This window comes from Acartia tonsa, chromosome 4 (assembly GCF_053477335.1).
Source record: "Acartia tonsa isolate MP-2025a chromosome 4, ASM5347733v1, whole genome shotgun sequence".
In the NCBI taxonomy this organism is placed as follows: Eukaryota; Metazoa; Arthropoda; class Copepoda; order Calanoida; family Acartiidae; genus Acartia; species Acartia tonsa.
In genome coordinates this window covers 16,860,263-16,877,311 of record NC_137263.1, presented here as the reverse complement: position 1 = coordinate 16,877,311, position 17,049 = coordinate 16,860,263, and the positions used below count along the sequence as shown (strand labels likewise).

At 36.3% G+C, this 17,049-nt stretch overlaps 1 protein-coding gene across 1 annotated transcript; it reads left to right on the top strand.

Moving 5' to 3' along the window:
- Positions 1-1,584: 1,584 nt before the first annotated feature.
- Positions 1,585-16,937, top strand: Fbl6 (F-box and leucine-rich repeat protein 6). Its single transcript, XM_080159255.1, has 9 exons — positions 1,585-1,711; positions 4,319-4,409; positions 4,760-4,993; positions 5,894-7,909; positions 10,176-10,337; positions 10,518-14,245; positions 14,482-14,622; positions 14,969-15,507; positions 15,950-16,937. The coding sequence occupies exons 2-9, from the start codon at positions 4,373-4,375 to the stop codon at positions 16,167-16,169; spliced, it is 7,077 nt and encodes a 2,358-aa protein (XP_080015381.1). The 5' UTR covers positions 1,585-1,711; positions 4,319-4,372; the 3' UTR covers positions 16,170-16,937.
- Positions 16,938-17,049: the final 112 nt, after the last annotated feature.

Sequence of the window (17,049 nt, the reverse complement as noted above, 5' to 3'; positions counted from 1 at the left end):
TATTTAGAAGTTACAGTAGTTTATATGTTATAGGAATATCCTGATAATGAACGTATATTATGTGGAAATAATTGTGATTTTTAAAAGCGAAGCTTTTCTATAATTAGGGTCCGTCCGTCCGTACGTCCGTAACGGATAGCTTTTTTTCGTTAATTTTGGCATGTTAGAATTGTCCTATCGATTTCAAATTTTGCATGGTGATTCCTTTAGTAGTTAGGTACGATTTACAAAGCGTAGCAACTCTATAATCATCACCAAAATGTCCGTACGTCCATTTTAAACATGTTGATTTTTTACTTTTTCAACAACAAATTTTTATGTGATCTAATATATCATCCGATTGATCTGATTTTTGGTATATTAATTCCTGGGACAACAAAGTATAATTTAATAAGCGAAGCAACTCTATAATCAAGTCCTAAAAATGTAAGTATGTCCATAAACATTATCCTGAATCAAGCAGTTTTTCAACAAATTTACTTACAATTTTGCTTTGACTCTTATACATTTATATTATGATTATTCAGTTATTACACTATACAAGTTTTAATGTCCGTTTGTCCTACCGTTTCAGTGCTTCGCTTTTATGGATGTTGTCATCCTTGTTTTATTAAAGTAAAAGTTTGTTATGTTTAATTTGATAAATGAAACAAATATCCTATTTTCACTAACGGATGGTTTTGAAAAAAATATGTATAAATACAGAACAGGCCAATAAACAAAATAAGATGCTCCTGGTACAACATCTATAAATATAAGCTTCTTTCTGTGGGAAAAAAAAATTTTCTTAGTAATTTTTGAGGTAAAAAGCAGAATTTGTATATTAAAATTCTTTATTTTAGACATTTGATATTATTTTATTATATATGTATTAACGGCTTCGTCCCTAGAGGCCTCTAGGGGTACTTGCAAAGTGGGGAGAATTGAATCCTAAAACCCATTGTTTTTTAAATTTAGATTTTTAACAAATTGGGGTGGATACATTTTTTCCAGAGATTTCTCCCCTCGGTACAATCAAACAGACAGACTGACATCGTTCTACTTTGTATTATAGTTAGGACGGTTGGATGGATGAACGGATGTAATATATAGATCGATTATAGAGTAGATACTCAATAATCAGTTTTATTCTTTATTGAAACCCTTTAGGTAGTCGTGATGAACAAATAGAAATATAAAATGATAATTTCAGCTGATTTTTTCATGATTTTGAAGGGGAACGCTTTGTAGTAAAGACGACCTTCTTATCTGCCCCTCAGATTTATTTTGCTTGTTGGCTATACCTTATTCCTGAAACGAATCTCTTGAAAACTTCAGTCGTTTATCTAGCTCTAAAAGCTACTTAGTAAATTTCTATTTTATTCTACATAAAGCTGTATATCAATAAATGCTCATTAAAATGGATATAAACTTTAAAATTTTCAGCCGTTTATCTTTAATACCCATCGATAAATAATCATGTTTCTCTTATATAAATGTTTCTGACAAATAGACAGACTTGATAATTATGGAGTCTCTTTGCTACATAAATAATGATAAGGTTGTATTATGTAGTGTTGTCCCCCTGGTGTCAGAGTTACGAACTACACACCTCAGCCAGGATCAATATTCGTTGTATCAGTCTTGCAGCTATTTCCGTAGGAGAAAGAGAATGGGGTCGCCCTCAGACTCGACGTTTTTATCGTTTTACTCCTGAATAAGTGATCCTAAGGTAAGCTGAATTTATCCATTGTGGCCCTAAGTGATCTATCTGTGATTATACGTGAAAATTGCGGCGGTACTTGCCGTTTTTTGCTGCAAAATTAAGTTATAATCTTAAGTGTTCATGAGTCTTTCATAACGAGGTTGGAATGAATTGTTTGAAAATCAGCTGAAATATTTGTGAATGTTTGAAAGGCAATGCTAAAAAGCCACAATTTAAGGCAATGATATAATAATTTTCATTTGGTACAAGTGATTTTTATCATCATTTTTTTAGTCTTTACTTTTCTTTATTAAAAAAGAAAAAGGTTAATAATTTGTTTTAGTTAGTTAAATGTGTGTGTGTGTGTGTGTGTGCAGTGTTGGGATGTACAGGGGCGTGGGAGACGGGGACAGCATGGGTTTCACAGAAGGGGTATATTGTGCAAGAGTGAGGAGGGGGGGGGGGGGGAGAATTGAATGAAAAATGTAGAGGGGGGAGGTAAGGATGAAGTAGTGTAATGTCGCAGGAATGTAGGGATAGGACAATGGGCCTAGCATTTGTTTTTGTTGTCATTTTTGGGAAGTTTTAGCTCAACTATCTTTATCATTTTGGCTGATTTTTATATTTTTAGGATATATAAATGAATAAATACCTCTATTCACATAAAAATCATTGTTGCAGACTAACTTTCTCAAATTATATTAAATTCTACTACCTTTTAAGCATCAAAGTTTATTTTAATTTATTAAAATTAAGTATATTCTAGCTGAAATATGTAGTTTTCTAAGTATTTTATTTTTGTAATAAATATATACCTAACATTATATCTTTCTTGATAATGTAATAACTCAATTATTTATTATTTTAATCTAATTAACCTATTTAATAAAACCAAACAATACTAGAATTTGAATATTAATGTCCTTTTTAAAAAAATTTACAATAGACCGCTTTTAGAAATTATGTTGTTTGTATACATTATGTTAAAGCCTACAAATATTAATTTTGCATTCAAGCTCTGACTCTTCTATTTCTCAAGATATTTTACAAAGGTTTCATAAGATACTTTTCATATACTTTTAGTTAGGTCTGGCTAATTTAGTCCATAGAGCAAGATATGACAAGTTTTATTCATTTTTTTTGGTAATATCTCTGTGTCCCTGGTAATGTCGACAACAGATCCGGGGATATTATTAAGGAGAGGTGGGGAAGGGTGGAGTGTGGGTGACACAGATAGAGAGAGAGAGAGAGAGTGAAGGAAAAAAAGAAAGAGCCGAGAAAAAGGATGCAGGATTGTAGAAATAGGGAGATATAAGTAGATAGTTGCAAGCACGGGGGGGGGGAGGTAGTAGAGAGTGACGGAGGGGGGGGGATTGAGTGGGTTGAATACATACAATGTGGAGAGAAGGAAAATAGAGTTATGTTATGGGGAGGGGGGGGGGGGGTGCTGTCAGCCAAGGTCTCCAAAATGGAGTGTTCTCTATATTATAGTATATACTACCTGCCTCAGGGTCCCATACTTATGCACTTTATACTTCAACCCTTTTATAACTATATATATTAAATCAAATAGTGCGAAGAAAGCGTTCCCAGCTAATCAGAAATATATTAATTAATAATTAATTGTGATTTAAAAAGTCAAGATGCACAAAAAAACGTCTTCAATGTTGTGAAATAAGAGAAGGGGAAAGGGAGGGAGCAACTGGTATTGTGTGTGAGTGTGTGTGTGTGTGAATGTGTAACTGTTTTCATCCCATCACATTACCGTGATTAAAACTCTAGCTTCTCTTATTCTAGTCTTAACAATACAAATTATACACAAAACTTGTATTAATCAGCTGGATTTACTAGTTTTATTATTTACATCATTCATTATAATCTTAAATTTATGTTTGTTTCTATAGATTTGTTTGTAGTTATTGCAGTTTTTGCGTTTTTATAGTAAAATTGCGGGTTATTTTAGAACGTGCCTATGCAAACATTTCAAGTATTAGCTACTTCATATGTATGTTTATTTAGTTTTCATAATATTCTCTAAATCTTAACAATGCATTTTTAAAGAAAAATAAGGTTTAGGAGCTAAAAATATTTATCCAGCCTATTTTTTTTTTAATACAAAATATGATTTTATTACCTACCTACCTATTAAAGTTGTATTTGTAAGTTAAAATTAAAATATACAACTTCATTTGATAGTTATAACTGTAATTATAAATATAAAGATAACACATAAAGATAAAAGAGATAAAATATGATAAGAAATACCATTTCTTATTTTTGTTTATACAACAAGCACAATTATGTCCATAAGGTGTAATATATTTTGAAAAGGTGAAGTGAACCGATAAGCAATATTATATTTAAAAATAAATTATCTTTCTATTTCTAACAAAAGAAAAGAGAAATTGGTCAGTGGAATTTTCACTTATACTCCAGCTTTTATTTTATAGAGTTAATAAATATATGAAAGGATCATTTTCCCACAAATGCAGAATTAAATCGATCAGTTGGTTTATTGATTGGCAGACCAATACCTTACTACTAGATTATATGACTTTAACGTACTGATGGAACATTAGATATTGAGTAGCTTCGCTACTAAATTATTTGTTATTGAACTTTTATTATTTTCAGAGGATAGAATCGAGAATATCTTCGCAATGTTTACAAGATTTGAATTCCCACACGATGGAGTCAAGTAAAAATAATACATATTCTGTAAAAGGTAAGAATTATTCATTTTTACGTTCTCAAAACGCATTTTTGGGGCGATGGGGTACCTTAGATCTTATTAATCACTGGATCACGTTTTTCTTTTCAGAAAACTTATCCTTTGTAATTACTCTTATTAATTCAAAAATTATGCTTACATTTGTAATTAAGAAATTTATTAGGTAAATATCATGAATAATGGTTATTTTAAATCACCTTACCTATCTAAAATTCAAATCATACTATTAATTTCTATTCGGTTGTATAGTATGTCCAGTAAATGATTACATCAAAGCTGGAAAATATTTTTTTTCTCTTTCAAATATTGATCTCCTATGTTTTCTTATTTATCTTTTTTTCTAGACCTAACATCATTACCCGAACGGAGTATTGTGAAACCCAATCTGTCTGGAGTGAAGACTCCGGGGTGTGAGTTTCCAGTCAACAAGTCCAATATCGTATCTGGTAGATTCTCCTCCTGTCCACCTGCTGCTGACAGTTTGAGGCACACTGGCGGGGGTAATGCAGGTGCTGTCAATACAGTGACATCCACTGGTACTGCGGAGCAGAATAGGCATCCTATTGTGGATTTTACAGGTACTAGTTGCTATACAGTTTTACTATCTAAATTAGATGATTTTGAACCATATTAGGAAATTATTGAGATACATTCATTATTCGACAAATTTTATTTTTACATCAGACTATCTTTAGCTACATATCCTTCAATCTTTGCCTAGATTTTTTTCTTATGTGAATATATGTAACTTTATTTGGACCAAATAAAAATATTAGTTTTATTACAAGATAATTTTAATTAGGGATGGGAATCCGTCGAATTTTTGGGCCGGATTCGGATTCCGGATTCTGAAGGAATCCGTCAAAAAAAGTGACGGATTCTTGCGGATTCCGGATTCTTATTTTTGGCGGATTCCGGATTCGGATTCCGGATTCTAGCAGTATTTTAAAAGGCCGTCCGTCACAGAGGGATAGCTTTTATCGTTAATTTATCACTATGTTACTTGGTTGAAGCCTTGATTTGTTTAAAGTGTTGACTTCTAGCATAACTAAAACATTTACATCACATTAGTAAATTAAAAAATTTAAGTGCTACGTATGTCCTAAAAATGTGCTTGGTATTTTCTAACCTATTTAAATTAAATTTAGCCTACCAATTTAGAATCCGGAATCCGCTATAAAAAACGGATTCCGGATCCGGATTCGGATTCCAAAATTGGCCGAAAATTGGGCGGATTCGGATTCCGGATCCGGATTCCCATCACTAATTTTAATAATAATAACGGGGCATTTTGGTTTATTAAATTCAAAACCTAGCCAAGTCTTTTTTGTAATTAACATTAACAAATCACAATTTACATAAACATGTTTTGTTTTGTTGGTAGCTATCCTCGTTCGGTACAACACAATGAATTTTCTCTAGTGCTAAAACGCTCATATCAGTTGGAAACATTGTTAACATTGAATTTTCTATTTTAGACGTGCCGAATCTTCAGGCCTTAAATGACGAGGACCGACAGGATCTTGAAAGTAAAGCTGCACTATTTTCTGGCTTCTCTTCGGAATTTGCTAAATTCTTGAAAAATACAAATAGTTCGGACCCACTTACCAAAAAGTGTAGTGTCAAACTAATCAACATTGATGCGAACAAAAGCTCGGAAAAGATAAGCATGGAGACAAAAATTAGTTCAGGTGATGTGACAGCATCGGCGGCGGTTACGACGCCGCGCAAGCATCCGCCAATGGATGACACGATGTCTAGGCACAGCAGCAGCGATACCCCGGTTAAACGGGATAATGACCCCTTGTCTACAGACGGGCCCGCTGTTAAGAAACCTAAGAGTGAAGATATAATAGTGCTGGATGGAAGTAGTTCTAATTCTACTAGTCCAGAAATTTCATTGGTTAAAATAACCAAGCCTTCTAGCTCACCTAAAGACAATTTTAAGAGCGACAGTGGTCGTTCAAGTGATATTAAATCTAAAATGGAAAAGCATATAGCTTCGTCATATAGTAAACCATTTAATTCTGATAGCGGCAGCCGTAAAACTTCTGATGGCAGTAGTAGTAATAACAGCAGCAGCAGCAATAGTAATAATAGTAGCAGCAACAGTCAAGCTGCAAAATCCAATAGTTCTAAACCTGCCGATAATTCAGACCGAACGTCGTTGCGTGACCTTGAGGCGAGGCTGATGCACCTCCAACAAAAGGCGGCCCAGGAGCATAAAGCCAAAAATATGAGCCCATCTGTTGTAAAGACGGGCAACAAGGACAACCATCACCGACGCCCGGACCACACCACATCATCGTTTTCGCTAGAGCGCAAGAAAAGTGTGAGCAGCGGCATGTCTCCGGTGAAGCCAAGTATAAAACACAAGAAACATTTGAGCTCCCCGTCCTCCGGGTCGGGAAGTGTTTCTTCGCGTGACGGCAACAAGATGGGCTCTCTGTTTTCTCCGTCTAATGATTCCAAAGTCACAATCTTGCCGTGCAAAACTGTTCCCAAGGACGGGGACCACAAGTTGCCGTCCGTTGGTTCAAACAGTGTCACAATCACTAAGGTTTCGTCTGGTGACTCGCTCAACGTTTCATCAAAGGACATTAAAAAAGTGTTTTCGCCTAAATCATCAGAAAGTAGGTCAAAACATTCAGACCTAGATCCCAATTCTTTGTTTAAGCCTGATAAAGTGAAAGTGAAAAGTTCTGATAGGCCTGAGAAATCGCAAAAAGACATTATTAAAGTTAAAGACAAGGATCACAGGCCAAAAGACAAGGACAGAGAACGAAGCGGACGCGTAGGAAGTTTAAAGATAATCCGCTGTTCAAAATGCCGGGAAGTTTTCTCAACGAAGGAGGCTAAAAAGCTACACACATGTAATTCCATTCTTGATGCTCATTTTCTTATCGACGGAGGTGACCGCCAGAAAACGTCTCCTGTATCCAATTCAAGCACAAGTGATAGATCAGAGAGCACGAGTGCCTCGTTGTCGAGGTCGAGCTCACGGTCCTCCTCCCCAGGACTATCCTTCCCATCGTCAAATAAAAAGAGTGAATCTCCTAGATCGTCCTCGATAACATCAAATTCGTCTAAGATTGTCAAAAAGTTGGACGAGGAAAGATTTTCCAAGGTGAAAATATCAATCAATAAATTGAAAACTGATATTAACGATGATGATGACAAGAATAAGGAAAGAAAGTTTAGTGATAAACCTGTGGTTAAAAAAGATCCCATGCGAGAAAAGTGGATCGAGTCTAAACGGACAGAAAACTCGCAGCTGCATGGCGGCGGCGGCAACAACGCCAATGATTCCAGTAGCAAGCGTTCAGATGGCATAATAATTGAACATGTTGTCAGCGGCGGTCAGTCGCTCGACATGGACAAGGAAAGAAAGATCCGGGAGGATGTGTACCCGCCGGATCCGGCCATGTTTGCATTCTCCGGGAAAAGGACGTATTCTCCGAGTATGACAGAATCACAACATCTGGATGGAAAAGGTAAGAATATTGTTAAAAGCGATGCCGTTCTACAATTGAAGTGTGTTTAGTCTGTATGCTTAGATCTTTTAATATTTGTAATCATTTAGCAGCAGTTTGTGTGTCAATTTTAAACATGTTGATTCTTTAGATACGATTTGCACGGTTTTTGTGATTCTTAGGTCGATTATGCATCATGAATGTGGGCATTAAGCAATAAGCGCAAATATAATCAAGTCTAAAAACGCAAAAAAAGACGATACCTAATATGCTTTTTTAAAACTATTTAACGATTTACTACATCAAACTTGCAATCGAATTTTGAAATTCTAAATAGTTTTTGCAATTTCAAACAGTTTTAGTCCCTCTTTGTTTGTCAACGATTATTTGTTTATCTGAATTGTCAATCTTCGCTCTTGTGTATATTGTCATCCTTGTTTTGTCTTTACGTTTCATACACTAGGCAAGTCTCTCTTGTACAATTATTATTCACTAAAATAAGGCCGATGTTCGATATTAAAAGCTTAGGTATTATATAACGAAAATAGCAAGTTGAAAATTAAAGATTTTTTTATGGTTTTATTATTATTAAGACAAATCCGCAAAAATTAGGTAAGCAAAAATACCATTGAGTTATTGAATATAGCCGAAATATTTACAAACCTATTACCTAACCATTTTTTTACAAACCTTCATTGTGCTTCAATCACTCCCTTTTTTTCGAAACATTTGATTTATATTTATTAAAAATTGTGTTTTACTTGATGCTGTTTTATAATGGAAACACAAAAACTTGATTCGACATCTAAAATAAGAGGATTTTATTATTATAAAAAATATAGGTACCTATTTGTTTATTTCAATATTACAGGTCAGCTGATAAATTGTCTATTTTACATTTTTTTATTCGAACAATTTGAAGATTATGAACTTAGTTTTTGGAAAAACGAATAAGTCTTAGATTTTTAAAATCCTTTAAGCATTTCTTTAAAATAACATTCAATTAGACTTCTATAGTAGAACCATTTTAAAACTAAGAAATTAAGTGTTATTATACAGTGTCATCTTCCATTCGCTTTATTCTTTTGGGGCATTATTCTTATCAACTTATATTTTCCTATGTCAATAATATAATATTTTTTGTCTATTTTACTTAACATATTTGATATTTGTTAAATATGTTGTACCTATGACAAATGAAATCCTGAAAATCTGGCATACAAATCATTTGTGATTTTTAAAACTCTTTTTTTTATATTTTCTTGTAACTTGTGCTTGCAATAATTTTTCTGAAAATGTGAAGTAAACTTAAAACCGCCTGGTATAAGTTAATTTTTCTTTCGATAATCTTCAAGTATAACCTACATTTATCATTCACATTTAAAGGTTCACTACTCAAATACCCAAACGCGCTAAATGCACTTTGAGAAACTAAGTTCGTAAATTTGAAAAATAAAAATACCTACCAATATTTTTCAATCTAAGGACTTTTGTTTTAGAAAATAAGAATATTTTTTCCGTATCGCTTCGAAACGATAGATATCCAGTGGATTGGAACCGTTTTTAGTCCATACTGAAGAATTATGTCTAGTATTGTAATATATCCAGTTTTCTACGAATACGAATACCAATTAATCTTATTGTTTATTGTTATTTTACTCTTAAGAACCCAAGTAGGGTCATAGTAAAAGGTCTGAATATCTAGGCTAAAGTCTGAATGTGACTATCAAGTCTTTTCTTTAATGTAGATAAAGTCACGGCCTTTTTCACATGAACAGGAAGATCATTCCAGAATTTAGCTGCTCTAACACTGAATATATTATTCATTTTTATATCCGTGGAGTGCTGTTTAATTTTATACTATAATGTGAGATATAACTATTATCTTTCTTGAATGTAATCAAATGAGCTAAAATAAAAAATCACGCAACCTCTTGCTTTATTTTGTTTGGTTTAAATTAAAATATGTAAATATTTTTCTCATATTCATTCGAAACTGAATAATATCCGTTGGATTAGAACCAGTTCTCATCCATACGAAAAAACTATGACTAGCATCGTATTATATCCAGTTTTCTGCGAGTATAAAAATGTACAATCATAAGATTAAAACCAGTTTTTTTGCCCCGACAGGCTAAAAAATCTGATTTTAATATTATAATTGTACATTTTATATCCACGGAAAGCTGTTTATAATACGACTATTCTCATAAAAAAAACATACGTTGATTTGCTGGGGAAAAAACTTAACCTTTTAAACATTTAATAATAAATATTTCTATTTCAGTGTCACCCCGAGAAACTAACAACAAAGATTCTCCGGCAAGCCAGGCGGATTCTGGCATTTTCTCCATCGCGAGCTCCGCCAGTCCTAGCAAAGTGGATGGCGGTACGGATATCCGCAGTCCAGACAGTCCTAGAATTAACGATACTCAGAAACATGATCAATGTAAGTATTTGGTTATTTTTATACCGTTTGGGGGGGGGGGGGGGGGGGAATGCCGGTTAATTTAATCTGATGTCTTATCTCCAAAAAAAAAATAATGTATGCATAATTTTTATTTCATTATTCCATCGTGGCGTTTTTAGTCATATGAATTTAATAAAATTAATTACATTTTTTTTTCAGGGAAGCCCGGATCCACAGTGCTAAGTACGAGTACGGCTGACAGTAAAGCTGCTATGAATTATGGTCCTAACCCTACTAGTGCCTCTAAACCCGGGATGTCAGGGAATAATGGTTTCCCTACTGGTATATCTCTGCCCATCAACACCAGTATTACCAGAGTCGCGTCCTCGACCAACTATTCCATCAACACGAGCAGCATGCAGCACAAGAGTAATGTAACCACAACTGGTCAAAGCTGGACAGCTAGTCAGGTCATCAGCCAGTCATACTATTACGACGAGAAGGACAGGAAACAGAAGAACCACCGGGGCAGGCCGAAAAAGAATGGAGACCCAGTCATTGGCGGAAAAGGAAAAATATTGAAGAGTAAAGGCAGCTCTGACGAAGACAAGGATATGTATGCCTTTGATATGGAGGAAGATGAAGATAAACCGGTGCAGCCGCTGCGGCCCCGCCGACAAAATGCTCAACCTGTGACATACAAAGATCCTGATTCGGACGAGGACGCCAAGTTGAGGAAACCCATGATCCCGCTGATCCAGGCAACCCAGGGATATAAAGATATTCATGAGAAATCTCAGTCATTTCCTTCTCAACATTTTACTAACATGAGCTTATCTTCAACTGATGACGACCATGAACGTCATGCTGATGAATTAGATGGTGATGAAAAGGATAAGAATGTGTTGTACAAGTGCAGCACTATCGAAGAAACTCCTACTGGTGGTATAAAATTAAAAATTAAAATTAAAAAGTCAGCTTCTCCTGTGTCAACTGATTTAGAGCCTCCGTTGAAGAAAGCAAAGGTTGAGGAACCCGAAATGGTTAAAACAGAGCCGTCCATACTTCATAAACCTCCAACATCAATGAGTCATCCCCACTTACAACACGTGAAGACTGAAATGAAGGTAGAGCCTAACATATCTCAAGCTGTGTCCCCTGTTGTTGTGACAACATCCTCAAACGCTTCCTCGAGCTCCCCGGCTGTGCGCACTATGACCCCCTCAATGACAACATCCCATGGCTTGTCGAGTGTTGCGGGTGGAGTAATAAAACCAAAGATTACAGCCCCACCGCCCAACAACAAGCCAATCACATCGACGAGTATGGTTAACAGTGTTGTGAAGAAAACTCCTCCAGTCACGTCAACAGTAACACCTACAGTGAACAATGTGTCCAGCATGAACAGTATAAACCCGAGGATTACTGCAAGTACAGCAAGTACAACAATGTTGTCAACACCAAAACAAACTAGTATGACTACAGCTACCTCTATGCTTGGTACACAGACCACGACAAGCTTTTCAAAAATGCATAATAATCCACCTGTATCCAATACAATGTCGAATAATGCTATTGGGTCCAATAATAATCCAACGGTCAGTGAGAGTCCTTCATTCAATAGTTCAATGGATGATTCAAGAAAAATGGGGCATAATCCTAATCAATATCCGTTGCCCACATCACAAGTTCCACCGGTGTCAACAAGTGCACACAGTCCTGCTGGAATACAAGGTATGCCTAGCCAAGGAAACTTAGGACATCCTGGTTCTGGAGGACCGATGGGACCACACCCGCCAATAAGTGGCAACTCCAATCTACCCAATCAAAACAATTTTGAAATGCAGAGATCATTTACCGGTAATAACTACATGGATATGACAAGTTACAGCTCATCGTATATGAACTACAGTCAACAACAACAACAACATTCTATGTACTCTAGTAATCAATATCAACAACACATGTCAGCATTCCGGCCTGGCATCCGCCCAGGAAATATCATGGCCAGTCGGCCACAGCAACCGCCTGGTGGATACATGCCAAACAGGATGATGGATCCAAGATTCGTTGCATCCATGGGTGACTCTGATCCTATGCACCATGGAGGAGGTATGAATCCTCATCAAAATCCGATGGGCATGCAAGGCATGATGCCCTCTCACATGGCCATGAGTATGCGCCATCCCTCTATGATGGGTGGTATGCACCAGGGCATGGGAAATCCTAATATGCCAATGAACCCTTTTCCTGGTTCACCTGTCCACGCGGGTATGAATCAAAAGGGAATGGGAATGGGAATGGGTATGCCTAACGGTGGGCCAATGATGAACTCATCGTCTGTGATGAATCCCTTGTCAAGTGGTGGAAACCTTAATCCTCGTGCAATGAGTCCTCATACAGAGAGGCCTTTAATTGGACCTCCTGCCATGAGTCCAAGCTCAGGTGGTGGCAATGAGAGAGGCGGCATGTTTCCTAGTGGCCAGTTCCGTTTGAACTCTCCGCAATACAGCCCTCACCATCAATCTCAAACAAATTTTGGTCAATCGCCCAATTACTCTGGGCCGCAAGGCTATCCAGGTCCATCAATGTACAAACCTCCAACTCCTCAAACACACTCGCGGCCGCCCACACCTCAACAACAACAGCAATCCTACAAGCCTCCTACTCCACAGCAGCAGCCAAACAATTATCCTCAGCCACTAACCCCTCAACAACAAAATTATCCTCAGTCAACAACTCCCCAGCATTCATCCTGTCCCAAACCACCCACTCCTCAGAATACCTACCCCAAGCCACCAACGCCACAAGGTGGATATCCTCAACCGTTGACACCACAAAATCCTACCACACCTGGAGGATCTTATCAGAATCCGTCTACGCCTGGCACATATCACAATCCTTCAACTCCCGTCTCCCAACAAAACCCGTTGACGCCGCAATCCTTTGATCCACATACCCCGGGAGGATCTCAACATAATAGTAGTTTTGATAGCCCTACAAATCAGCCTGTGATGCAAAATAACCTTATGACTGGAGCCAGCAGTTTTGTTGTTCCGAAAACAGAAAACTCTATGCCGCCATTATCAACCAGTGTGAAGGTAACAACTCCGCCCATGCTTTCACCGCCGTCAACAACAAGTAGTTTGCGGAATATTAGAATACCACCAAAGAAATCTGTGACACCTGGTACCACGAGTCCTGGTCCTAAAAACCATCTTAGTCCTCACAATTCTGATCCTCAAGTACCCATCAAGTCGGAGCCCTCTGATATAATTGTACCTAAAAGTGAACCAGTTCCTAGTTCGCCGTTGCCATCGCCAAAATCGGAGCCGCCTCGGATGCCGACGCCGAATATTAAACAGGAGGCAACACCCACACCTACCCCTACACCTTCACCATTGCCAATAAAGGAGGAGGTTAAAGAAGAGGTGAAGGAAGTGAAGCCGCCGACGCCTCCGCCAAAACCTCCAACACCGGTACCAGTCAAAACACCAGAACCGCCCAAAGAACCCAGGTGGGGCGAGGACGGACCAGAAGGTATGCCTGAGCGAGCACTGGAGATTATTTTCTCGTATATTAGCCATACTGAAGGCTGCCTTCCATTCTTGCCGAACATGATGCGCGTTTGTAAACTGTGGCACAAAGTTGCATCCAAACCTGAATTGTGGACGCATGCCAACCTCGGGTCAGCCGTCAAGGAGAAAATGCGGACAGAGAAGAAATTGGAATGGATTCTTAAGAACAAGTTTCCTCATGCTGTACAGGTTGATGTGACCAGTTGGAAGGCGGTCATGTCCTCGCCTGCACTCAGAATCATAGCTTCTACTTGTCCCAAGCTTTCCGGTCTTGGCCTGTCCAACTGTGTCAAGCTTAACTACGAAGATATTAGAATTATTCCAAGTCTTTTTCCAAACCTCAGGAGAGTTGATCTCAGTCTAGTTTCGGTGAGTTTATTTCATAATATTTATAAGAATAATATTGTATAAAAAAACTTTATTTTGGAAATATTCATATCATAAAATGAAATATTTTATTTGTATTTTTTCCATGAATATTGAATATATATAATTATTTTAAAAAAATACTTCTAATAACTAAAACAAATAAGGCAATACTTTTTTTTGTAAATTGATCATAATTTATTCCTTTGATTTAGAAACGTAACCTAACTTTTATTTAGCCTTCAACTGCAAGCTCTCGAAGTGCCGTGTCAAGTACTGCTTTGTCAGACCTAATTACAACCATGGGAGAAAATCTGACACATTTTAATATGTCGAGCAACAAGATGGCTGGACTTCCATTCGTATTTAAGGCATTGTCGGTAAGTTTTCTTTTTTACCTTTTAGTAGCGTTGCAATTTTGTAATTAAGAGCATTTTCGTACGTCCGTTACTCTTACTTTCATTAAACCAAACTAACGATGACGACGGAAGCTTTTATTGATTGATTTTTAATCTGACTATTATTTTAAAAAGTCATGTTAAGACAGCGTTATGTTCTATCAGTTATTTATTTAAAGTGCCTTTAAATTCATTTGTTAATGAACTGTTTTTCAAAATACTTTTCTTTTCTTCCAAATAGTGTGGTTTTACTTCGCTATTTATAAACACAGTTGTTCTTGAATTTTCTTCTAACAAAATCATTACTAATATTTTTTTCTTTGTTTAGCAACACTCTAAGAACTTGCGGTTTTTGGACGTGTCCAACATTTCTACAACTTCCCGTGATACAATTCTAATCAACATTGAAAAGCTGCAGAAAGGGTGTCCTCTGCTGACAACGTTCCGCACGACCAACACCATGCTGGGGCTCAACGACGTGCCGGTCAGAGAGCAGGTCATGTCGCCAGGCTTCCCCATGTTGGAGGAGTTGACGATTGGCGTTGACCAGCGCGGCTATTTCGACGGCATGGACGACCAGCAGATCGAGCGGATACTGAAGAAGTCCTCCAAACTACGGTTGTTAGACATTCGCGGCTGCAAGGGCATTTCAGATTCAACCCTTGTCCGTCTGCCCTGTTGGGATATTGAGTACCTGTACGTGGCTGGATGCAGTGTGACAAGCAGCAGTAGGGATGGTCTCGAGCTTCTTGTCAAGAAATGGTGCCGCACACTTATTGAACTCGATATTGGCCTGACCTCGGACCAGAAGACAGTTGACTGGGCTGTTATGGCACTTGTGGAAAATGAAGAAGATCTAAAATTGAGGTAAATTTATTAGATTCATTGTTTGTTATTATTAGTATTGATTTTACTTTTATTGCCTATTTTTCACCTACGCTGCTTGTAAACGAGTTTTTTTGTCTTAGATTTATAATGGTTAATATGTTAAATTGTGTTTTTTTCCCCAATATCATTAAAAATCCATAAACAAAAGTTTTAATTTGCGTAAATGGCTCAACTAATGCATTGATAAAGTCTTTGGTAAACCATTATTTAAATTCTTAGGACAGTGGGACAACGGAAGATTATCTTTCGTATATCTAAATCTAGCGTGTGTAATTCTGTATTCAGTTTAATATAGTGGGGGTGTTACAAAGGGCGTGGATAAATTATTGGCCAATGTCCTTTTCCTCTCTGCTTAGTTTCATATTTGTATCTTTTATTAGTTTTCTTATAAATTATTTTGTATTAATCTTGATTTTTTTAGAAAACTGAACCTGACCGGAACCGCTGTGAGCCTTAAACCTTTGACCAAGTTGTTGAACTGCTGTTCCACACTTGCCTCCTTGAACCTTACCTCGTGCAGAGCTCTGCCTCGTGGCATGAAGCGCATGTACCACTCCAGAGACGACGTTGAAGGCCTGGCCAAGGACATTGCTGATGGCAAGTTTGATGCACGAGACGCGGGAAGCGATGACGATGATTAGATTTACATAGTTATTAATTTTACATCTGTCCAAAGTAAAAAAACACACACCTACACACGCCTACAAATAAACCTATATTCATCCTTTCTTTTTTTGCAAGGATTTTTTATTTATGTTGTTACTCTGATAGGAATTGTTATGTTTTTTTATAAGATTTTTGAAATTAATATGAGAAACACAGAATTATATACCTACAGAAACATGGCATAATAATTACATAATTTAATTAATAAATGTTAGAAGATTTTAATATATTATTAAGCTATTAATATTATTGACAAAAATTGTACATTAGAGAACTGAAGAACTCAAATTAATTTACTTTTGTTTCAGTTGATTGTTATTATTTTGTTGTTAATGTAATTTATTGTTTTCTAATGGCAGCACACTCAAACAGTAACTCATGACACCCTATAGAAAATAATTTTGAAAACTTATTATATTATTATAATTATTACTATTATACATACATATAACCTACTCATGATAAATTATATTTTGATTATATTATAAAGAGAAGTCGCATTTGAAGAGTATTGTTATCTAATGTTTAACTTATTCAAGGTCCAGAAGGAGATGACCGTAAACTTATACAAATTGTACGCTATATCGTTTTGGACTAAATTCTAGTCCTGTATTGAATATTAACCATCTCAAGTTGGTAGTAATAATAACAGATATGTTATAAATTAATATCTTCCACCTTACTGTAATAAATTGGTAGGAAAAAATTAAATATGCTGGAGAATAAATTGTGGATAAACTAGATTATTTGATTTTTTTAAAAATTAGAACAAAGCTTTTCTATAATTTTGACATGTTCGTCACGAGACAGATGTTTCGTATTAAACATTTTCACAGGATGAAAGTTAATTCGTTA

Excerpts from the sequence above, each read along its gene's own strand:
- Fbl6 (XM_080159255.1), top strand. The coding sequence starts at position 4,373 with ATGGAGTCAAGTAAAAATAATACATATTCTGTAAAAG. Across the intron at positions 7,910-10,175 it reads ACAACATCTGGATGGAAAAG|TGTCACCCCGAGAAACTAAC; the intron begins GTAAGAATATTG and ends TTTCTATTTCAG. Across the intron at positions 10,338-10,517 it reads TACTCAGAAACATGATCAAT|GGAAGCCCGGATCCACAGTG; the intron begins GTAAGTATTTGG and ends TTTTTTTTTCAG.